General features: G+C 46.1%; 1 protein-coding gene across 1 annotated transcript in view; it reads left to right on the plus strand.

The window, feature by feature from the left end:
- LOC111979614 (aquaporin-4-like) overlaps positions 1-7984 on the plus strand; it is a 13435-nt gene extending 5451 nt beyond the window's left edge. Inside the window, exons 2-5 of the mRNA XM_070449028.1 lie at positions 3556-3933; positions 4175-4339; positions 4977-5057; positions 6636-7984. Of these exons, the coding sequence (XP_070305129.1) occupies positions 3556-3933; positions 4175-4339; positions 4977-5057; positions 6636-7034 (1023 nt within the window). The 3' untranslated portion in view covers positions 7035-7984. The remainder of the gene's footprint in view (positions 1-3555; positions 3934-4174; positions 4340-4976; positions 5058-6635) is intronic.
- Positions 7985-10421: the final 2437 nt, after the last annotated feature.

The following is a 10421-nucleotide window of genomic DNA, read 5'->3' on the forward strand; positions in this document are numbered from 1 at the left end:
CTTTATTATGTGCAGTCAGAGACATTTCTCTCATTCAATCAGATGTTGCAGAATGAGAGAAGAGAAAGCACAATCAATAGAGGAGAGTGGGAGATCTTGTATTTGTTTATGGTAAGTTCTAAATGGAATTAGGAAAATTATTAAGAAATAAACCTCCATAGATACAATGCAAACCTGCCTTGTTAATGCATGTTGTTTAAATAACACTCAAAGAAATGAAATACTGAATACAAAGATGCTTTTTAACGAATTGATAGATCTTCAGACCATTCATATTTCTGAACCATAAAAACATATCCATAAATACATTTGTTATTTATGAAGTACTGTATGCAACTTGTTCAAATGTTTAATAATGTGAAAAAATGATAACTAAATAAGTAATGAGTTCTGATTAGCATGGGTCACTGGGTTTAGATTGTCTAGGTGTCAGGATGTTGACATATGCATCTTTCAACAGTCAGTCAGTCAGACACACTCTCTGCAGTCAGCAGCACTCTCTCCCCAGTCAGTCAGTCAGTCAGTCAGACTCTCTCCCCAGTCAGTCAGTCAGACACCTCTCGCAGTCAGTCAGACACTCTCTCTGCAGTCAGTCAGTCAGTCAGTCAGTCAGACACTCTCTCCCCAGACAGTCAGACGCTCTCTCTCCAGTCAGTCAGACGCCTCTCTCTTCCAGCAGTCAGACGCTCTCTCTCCAGTCAGTCAGACGCTCTCTCTCCAGTCAGTCAGACGCTCTCTCTCCAGCAGTAGACGCTCTCTCTCCAGTCAGTCAGACGCTCTGTCTCAGTCGTCAGACGCTCTCTCCGTCAGTCAGACGCTCTCTCTTCAGTCAGTCAGACACACTCTCTCTCCAGTCAGTCCAGTCAGAACACTCTCTCTCCATCAGTCGTCAGACACTCGCTCTCTCCAGTCAGTCAGTCAGACACTCGCTCTCTCCAGTCAGTCAGTCAGACACTCGCTCTCTCCAGTCAGTCAGTCAGACACTCGCTCTCTCCATCAGTCATGTCAGACACTCGCTCTCTCCAGTCAGTCAGTCAGACACTCGCTCTCTCCATCAGTCAGTCAGACACTCGCTCTCTCCAGTCAGTCAGTCAGACACCGCTCTCTCAGTCAGTCAGTCAGACACTCGCTCTCTCCAGTCAGTCAGTTCAGACACTCGCTCTCTCCAGTCAGTCAGTCAGACACTCCGCTCCTCCAGTCAGTCAGTCAGACACCTCTCTCTCTCCAGTCAGTCAGTCAGACACTCGCCTCTCCAGTCAGTCAGTCAGACACTCGCTCTCTTCCAGTCAGTCAGTCAGACACTCCTCTCCTCCAGTCAGTCAGTCAGACACTCTCTCTCTCTCCAGTCAGTCGTCAACACTCTCTCTCTCTCCAGTCAGTCAGTCAGACACTCTCTCTCTTCCAGTCAGTCAGTCAGACACTCTCTTCCTCTCCAGTCAGTCAGTCAGACACTCTCTCTCTCTCCTCAGTCAGTCAGTCAGACACTCTCTCTCCAGTCAGTCAGTCGACACTCTCTCTCCAGTCAGTCAGTAAGACATCTCTCTCCAGTCAGTCTAGACATCTCTCTCCAGTCAGACACTCTCTCTCCAGTCAGTCAGTCAGTCAGTCCAGACACTCTCTCTCCAGTCAGTCAGACAATCTCTTTCCAGTCAGTCAGTCAAGACAATCCTCTCCAGTCAGTCAGTCAGTCAGTCATCAGTCAGACACTCTCTCCCAGACAGTCAGACGCCTCTCTCCAGTCAGTCAGACGCTCCTCTCCAGTCAGTCAGACGCTCTCTCTCCAGTCAGTCAGACGCTCTCTCTCAGTCAGTCAGACGCTCTTCTCCAGTCAGTCAGACGCTCTCTCTCCAGTCAGTCAGACGCTCTCTCTCCAGTCAGTCAGAGGCTCTCTCTCCAGTCAGTCAGACGCTCTGTCTCCAGTCAGTCAGACGCTCTCTCCCGTCAGTCAGACGCTCTCTCTTCAGTCAGTCAGACACTCGCTCTCTCCAGTCAGTCAGTCAGACACTCGCTCTCTCCAGTCAGTCAGTCAGACACTCGCTCTCTCCAGTCAGTCAGTCAGACACTTGCTCTCTCCAGTCAGTCAGTCAGACACTCGCTCTCTCCAGTCAGTCAGTCAGACACTCGCTCTCTCCAGTCAGTCAGTCGACACTCGCTCTCCAGTCAGTCAGTCAGACACTCTCTCTCCAGTCAGTCAGTAGCACTCTCTCTCCAGTCAGTCAGTAGACACTCTCTCTCCAGTCAGTCAGTAAGACACTCTCTCTCCAGTCAGTCAGTAAGACACTCTTCTCTCCAGTCAGTCAGACGCTCTCTCTCCAGTCAATCAGACGCTCTCTCTCCAGTCAGTCAGACGCTCTCCAGTCAGTCACCTCTCTCTCCAGTCAGTCAGTCAGACTCTCTCTCTCCTCCAGTCAGTCAGTCAGACACTCGCTGCTTCTCCAGTCAGTCAGTTAGACACTCGCTCTCTCCAGTCAGTCAGACACTCGCTCTCTCCAGTTAGTCAGTCGACACTCGCTCTCTCAGTAGTCAGTCAGACACTCGCTCTCTCCAGTTAGTCAGTCAGACACCGCTCTCTCCAGTCAGTCAGTCAGCACTCTCTCTCCAGTCAGTCAGTAAACACTCTCTCTCCAGTCAGTCAGTAAGACACTCTCTCTCCAGTCAGTCAGTAAGACACTCTCTCTCAGTCAGTCAGTAAGACACTCTCTCTCCGTCAGTCATAAGACACTCTCTCTCCAGTCAGTCAGTCAGTCAGTCAGCAGACACTCTCTCTCCAGTCAGTCAGTCAGTCACACACTCTCTCTCCAGTCAGTTAGTCAGACATCTCTCTCAGTCAGTTAGTCAGACAATCTCTCTCCAGTCAGTCAGACACTCTCTCTCCCAGTCAGTCAGACACTCTTCTCTCCCCAGTCATCAGTAAGACACTCTCTCTCTCCCCAGTCAGTCAGTAAGACACTCTCTCTCCTCAGTCATCAGTCAGACACTCTCTCTCCAGTCATCAGTCAGACACTCTTCTCCAGTCAGTAGTCAGACACTCTCTCTCCAGTCAGTTAGTCAGACAATCTCTCTCCAGTCAGTCAGACACTCTCTCTCTCCCCAGTCAGTCAGGACACTCTCTCTCTCCCAGTCAGTCAGACAGACGCTCTCTTCAGTCAGTCAGACGCTCTCTCTCCAGTCAGTCAGACGCTCTCTCTCAGTCAGTCAACGCTCTCTCTCCAGTCAGTCAGACGCTCTCTTCTCCAGTCATCAGACGCTCTCTCTCAGTCAGTCAGACGCTCTCCAGTCAGTCACACTCTCTCTCCAGTCAGTCAGTCAGACACTCTCTCTCTCTCCAGTCAGTCAGACACTCGCTCTCTCCAGTTCAGTCAGACACTCGCTCTCTCCAGTCAGTCAGGCAGACACTCGCTCTCTCCAGTTAGTCAGTCAGACACTCGCTCCTCCAGTTAGTCAGTCAGACACTCGCTCTCTCCAGTCAGTCAGTCAACACTCTCTCTCCAGTCATTCAGTCAGTCAGTCAGTAGACATCTCTCTCCGTCAGTCAGTCAGACACTCTCTCTCCAGTCAGTCAGGTCAGTCAACACCCTGGGCTCCACCATCAACTGGTCAGCCGAGTACCTAGCCTCCCTGATCTTCATCCTCCTCAGCCTGGGCTCCACCATCAACTGGGCAGCCGAGTCGGACAACCCTCCCCCCGCAGACCTGGTCCTCATCTCGCTGTGCTTTGGCCTGGCCATCGCCACCATGGTGCAATGCTTCGGACACATCAGTGGCAGTCACATCAACCCGGCGGTCACTGCGGCCATGGTGGTGACCAGGAAGCTGAGCCTGGCCAAGGGTGTCTTCTACCTGGCTGCCCAGTGCCTGGGGACGATCACTGGGGCAGGGCTCCTCTACCTGGTGACACCAGTGTCTGTCAGAGGGGGCCTTGGAGTGACTATGGTAAGACATATAGTTTAGCCTTAAAAATCTGAGAATCTAGCTAGCAACAGTCAGAGTTGACACCTATGGACAATTTTGGGACTATTCCATCAGGCAAGCTCAATCAAGCACAGCTAAAGTATTTGAAAATATTTTAAATACTATTTGAACCCAGGTCTGGTATGGATTGATGCCATAAAGTGTTGTTCATTCATAGACGAAGACATACTGACTGTTGCTGACTCTTACTCTTGTTTCCCAGGTGAACCCTAAGCTCAACGTGGGCCAAGCCCTGTTGGTGGAGCTCCTGATCACCTTCGAGCTGGTCTTCACCGTGTTCGCCACCTGCGACCCCAAACGCTCTGACCTTAACGGCTCGGCTGGCCTCGCCATTGGAGTCGCTGTAGCCATCGGCCATCTGTTCGCGGTGAGTGGGATTCTATCTCTAACTTGAGTTAGGTAAATTAGAGGACAGGCCACATGTTGTAGTGGTTAGAGCTCTGGGATTATAGCGAACCTGAAGGCCTCAAGAGTCAGACATTATATTTAATTCAATACCACCTATGGAAGAAAATGTAAACAGTACATTGATGTAGATTGGTGATGTAGTTTGTTCTTTAAATCATCATAATGGTAGAATAGTACAATATAGTACATTAGTTCAGTTAGTTCATATCTCACGTGTGCATCCTCATTGGGTACTGCTGTTCCTCCTCCATGCCAAACAATCATCAGGGACCTACCTAAACCCCACTGTGTAAATGAATTATCCTGCAAACGACATGCTACCTACCTCTAGTCATAGCAAAGCTTGACTTCAATATGCTGCCTACATGCCACTAGATGCCAATCAATGCTAACTAGTACCATGTACTGTATATCTATGGAATGCCAGCATACATTTCCCATGATGATATATACTTTCATTGTATCATTATCTACTTCATGTATTCAAGTGGAACAATACACTACTGTAGGTGTTGTGTCAGCTCTGGCTAGGTCTTGCTCCATCTCTCTCTCAGTGCCCTCATGTTAACATCTCTATTCCATGCTTTGTGTTCTAGATCCCATACACAGGAGCCAGTATGAACCCCGCTCGCTCCTTTGGGCCTGCAGTCGCCACCATGAATTTTGAAAACCACTGGGTAAGATAGAAACTGCTGCCGCCTTCTCACCCTCAAAGGGCTATACTCCTACACAGTTGTCGCTGAAGGGGGAATGTCTAAGCCATGTAGTCCATATCTAAGACATTGGTGGCTATTTGCCAATATAAGGGACACATCTGTTTTATGTGTTGAAACCATATCTCAAATGGTTAAAGCTGACCTGCCATGTTGTGAAGCATTGTTGATCATACACTGAGTGTACCAAACACTCGTTGACAGACTGACCAGGTGAATCCAGATGAAAGCTATGATCCCTTATTGATGTCACATGTTGAATCCACTTCAAATCAGTGTAGATGAAGGGGAGGAGACGGGTGAAAGAAGGATTTTTGTGTATGTGTGCCATTCAGAGGGGGAAGGGGCAAGACAAAATATTTAAGTGCCTTTGAAGGGGGTACGGTAGTAGGTGCCAGACGCACCAGTTTGAGTGTGTCAAGAACTGCAACGCTGCTGGTGTTCACATGCTCAACAGTTTCCCATGTGTATCAAGAATGGTCCACCAGCCAAAGGACATCCAGCCAACTTGACACAAGTGTGGGAAGTATTGGCGTCAACATGGGCCAGCGTCCCTGTGGAACGCTTCTGACACCTTGTAGTCCATGCCCCAGTGAATTGAGGCTCTTCTGAGGACAAAAGGGGGTGCAACTCAATATTAGGAAGATGTTCCTTATGTTTTGTACACTCAGTGTATATCATTCATTATACAGTTGAAAGGTAAACTCTTTGCTTAAAATATAGGGTCAGAATATGTGTTTAGATGTGATTTTGTGATACGTGTTCAGGTTGTCTCTGTTCTCCAGGAGCAAGGGGGGCTAAAGTAGTATGGGGGGGGGCACTGGGGGAAAGGGGGCTACAGCTACAGGACTATAGACATTTTGAAACCCAGTAAGGTCACAGTGCAATGATGGCATATCAACATGCCAGAGCAGCTGAAGGATGCTATCTAGTGCCGTTCAACGACGTCTTCACCCACAACAGTGGACGGGAGTTCTACAAAGGTTAAAATGGAAAGGAAATACTCACCTAAAGCATGCCTAATTAATAGTTTATATATAACCCCCGCTACTAGGTAGATGCATGCCTTGTAGCTTGCTAATGCAGAATAAAAGGAACAGCACAGACCAGTCATAGACAGGTGTTATGGACTATACAAAGCATGTGCTTCTTTAATTCTGTATCCAGGGCAATCATTCTCACGGAGCTGTTCATAGTCTTTACTGACTCAGCAAGGCACAGTGGTACTGCATGGTGTGTGTGTGTGTAGGGGAGGAGGGTCTGGGTCTTGGATATAATTAGGATAGGTCTTCTCACTGAGAGTGGTGTCATTATCTGACGGGTGTTTGCTGTCTTTTGATAACAACATGGTTGACTTGGCAGAACCCAAAAAAGGTACCCAAAAAAGGTACATGCCCATAAACAACGACTGTTGCACCTTTACAGACATGACAAGACAACAAGTCTAATAATGCATGGCAGCTCTGTCAGAATGGGGTAGCCTCTGCTGTGGTAATGGGTTCATAACTGTCTGAACTGGGTTTTACTTTACCTGTCTTGCAGGTGTACTGGGTTGGTCCAATCCTGGGTGGCATAATGGCGGCTGCCCTCTATGAATACCTGTTCTGCCCGGACCCCGAGCTGAAGAGGATGCTCCGGGACGTCTTCGAGAAGAATCCAGCATCGAGGAAGTACAGGGAGGTGGAGGGCAACGGCGTGTACCTGAGGGAACCAGATGACCTGATCACCAAGCCACCGTCCATCCACCACATCGACCTGGAGAAGGGGGGAAAAGAAGGATATTTTCCGGGACTTGACAGGCGAGGTGCTGTCATCCATATGACTACCACGGGCACTGAAGAGGGAGACCAATCTGTAGAGCAGGGGGAGATCCAGAGAGAGACACTTTCAGTCAGGGTCCTCCACCACTGCAGCCCCCTACTCCAAGCCCCCATGCCTTAACCCACACAACTCACTTCTCAGACAGAATATGATTTCTGCATGTCCTCGCAATGTAGGTGTGTTCATGTACATGGAGGGGAGCCTTCCTCAACATTTGTGAGGTAATTGGATAATATAAAACTTTGCACACTACTCCAACCAATTACCCATATCATATGAAATCTATTGATCTCTGCAATCTTGTCCCATCATCTTCTGGCCCAGATGTGTTTTCTTGTGGCACTCTACTACACTGCAGGATGATAACAATAGACTATACTTCAGGGATTTCTGTCAGGGCAAAGTGTCCAGGTCAACCATTCACAATGAGTCATCACACTGAATTTGGTAACTGGAGACAAAACGGCAGGCTTATTTTGGGGGGAGATTAGTGTCACAAATTGTATTTGTATATGAGGGCATAAGAGATATTATTTACATATGGTCGTTAAGCACATTATAAAACCAATGCTATGATGGACAAGTTCTATCGGACATCTTCAGCCCGCTCCTGTATTGTTTGTACTTATTTTACATTCTCAGTGCACATTGGTCAGGGAAGAAAACAATGAAGCTTTGCCTATAACATATCTATCTTAACACACAGAGTTTAAGTGTGTAGCAACAGATCATAAACAAACCATCAAATAGCAGTTATAGATCGTAAAGGCTGGTGGGAGGAGCTATAGGAGGACGAGCTCATTGTAATGGCTGGAACGTTTTATAAATGAAACAGAGTCAAACGTGGTTTCCATATGTTTGGCACAGTTCCAAACATTCCATTCCAGCCATTACAATGAGTCCGTACTCCTATAACCTATCATAAGCTTCTAAAGCCATGACATKATTTTCTGGAATTTTCCAAGCTGTTTAAAGGCACAGTCAATTTAGTGTATGTAAACATCTGACCCACTGGAATTGGGATACAGTGAATTATAAGTGAAATAATCTGTCTGTAAACAATTGTTGGTAAAATGACTTGTGTCATGCACAAAGTAGATGTCCTAACRGACTTGCCAAAACTATAGTTTGTTAACAAGAAATTTGTGGAGTGGTTGAAAAACAAGTTTTAATGACTCCAAACCTAAGTGTATGTAAACTTCCGACAACTGTATTTGAATGTTGGACTTTCATACTTGACAACTGCACCTTAATGCAGTTTCTGTGTTGATTTAGAATTTCATGAAATAAATTGTAATTTCCAAGTCTTCAGTGGGAACAATTTTGTGATTATAATGTACACATGCATGCCTTTGTTTGGCTTCTGTTGTTACCTCACAAAACACAAACCATAACCGTATTATATACCAAATAGATGCAACAGTGTTTTTCCGTCTGACAAAGCACTTCTCATAATACAGCTTTTAATAAATGTTGGAGTTTAAGGCCAGAACCTGAGCAGAGAATTGCTTCTGAAGAGATGTATCATTTCACTGTAGGGCAGAAGGAGTTTACAGCAGCAGTGTGACAGAAGCACAGTCCCCGCCATGATGGATAGCCTCATCTCCCTCTAGAAAGTGTCTCCTCATAGCCAGACGTATGGGGATGATGTGTGTTCTTTCTGAGACTATAGGTTCATATAATTCAATCAGTGGAACACCACTGGAAATGTTGGGGCACTTTGTCATATAGAATAGAGGTGATCTGTCACAATGTCACTTTATTTCCTTTGAAAAAACAGGGACAATTTCATGTGGAGAGAAGCCAAGCTGACTGCATATGCCGCTAGGTGATAAAAAACTAACTGGTTGACTTAGGATGACATTGTGCCACTGTTAATAAAAAAGGTGAAGCTAGGGAGTTAAACTCTCACATTTACAGTGCAATAGAACTCATATTACACTGAAGATTAAATCACATACCAGTTAGTCTTTTACTCCCCAGTTAGTTTTTTACCTCCCTCCCCAACTCAGTTTAAGGTACGTACACATGCCAACAGCGTCACCGTCTGGGCACCATAGTTTTGTGAGAAAAATAAGGTATGGTCTCATGAATATCTGCCATTAGACTGTTGACCAGAGGAGGGCAGTCACGAGCCTTACAATAAACTTTGAGGCCTGAGGAGGTGAGGGAGACAAGGCAGCTTGAGTCCTATTCCCTGATCATGAACTGATTCCTGTTGAAAACAACCAAAAATCCCAACCTAACATTTACACAACTACCATAAGTGGCCTCATGACATTACAGAAGGTAATTTACTCTAACTGATTTGCAAGGGATATGAAAGCTGTGCTCAGATCGATATTGGCCTGAGTCCCCAAGCAGGCTGGACAGTAGGTCATAGTACTATAAGCCCCATTCCCTATCTGCTCCTCGCTCCCCAGCCTATGGGCATCCCTCCAGGGCCTGAGTAAAGTCCACAGGTCAACAGTCTCTCAGCTCGCCCTATATCATCTTCATAGCCCAAATAGATTAGCACTTAAATCTGAGTGCGACCATCGACTATTTCCTCATGGAATAGGGTAGAAGGAGAACTCTGTCTGCCACAAGTACTAATTTACAGAGCTGGCTCATCATCGGACAAGGTTGAAGGAAGGGGAGGGAACAGCATAGGTAGATAGCCGCCAAAATTGTGAAGCGGATGTGTAGTGGCTTCCTTTCCTCTTGACCATAGCCACTGCCCTAGCCTGAAAGCGGGGTTGTTTCATACGCATACAGTCCACATTCAAGGTTTCCAAACGGCCAAAACATTCAATGAGATCCAGGGATATGGTGCAACAAAAAGGTTTATTCTTKTTATATCTAACAAAAAAAATATTCTCCAATCAACTTAAAGCATAGATTACTTGACGTGAAAAATACATAATATGGCCTGTCTGTATGGTCAAAAGACTATACCGCTCCCGCGTCTAGCTAGGACTCCCCCACCCCCGAAGGCCCAACTTCCTGCCTTTAGCCTAACACACATACCACAGTACAATGAATGGGCAAGAGGGGGGGCCAAAAACTAACTTACACTAATCACAAAGGAATATATCTCAAATCAGGTAAATATAAATCATTAAGGTACGTACCTAATATTTCATCATATACATTCATAATTAATATATTTACACAAATGTACATGGAGCTCTGTATGTTCTGTCTTTTATACAAATATGTCCAAATCGGCTCMAACAGGATGCTTGTGTAATTTATTGATTAGATTTTTTTTTGTGTTCAACCTTAACTGATATGAATAGATTCCATTGCAAGGTTTGTATTCTGTCACCTTTCCACATATGTGAATACCTAGAAATATCTTGAGTATTCCTTCTCCTTCCTCTGCTGCAGTATTACATACAGTACATTTGACGTTCCAGACGGACACCAACAGTTGCGACACATATCRTTCACATAGAGTTGATCAGGCTGTTGATTGTGGCCTGTGGAATGTTGTCCCACTCCTCTTCAATGGCTGTGCGAAGT

This window comes from Salvelinus sp. IW2-2015, linkage group LG19, assembly GCF_002910315.2.
Source record: "Salvelinus sp. IW2-2015 linkage group LG19, ASM291031v2, whole genome shotgun sequence".
Lineage (NCBI taxonomy): Eukaryota > Metazoa > Chordata > Actinopteri > Salmoniformes > Salmonidae > Salvelinus > Salvelinus sp. IW2-2015.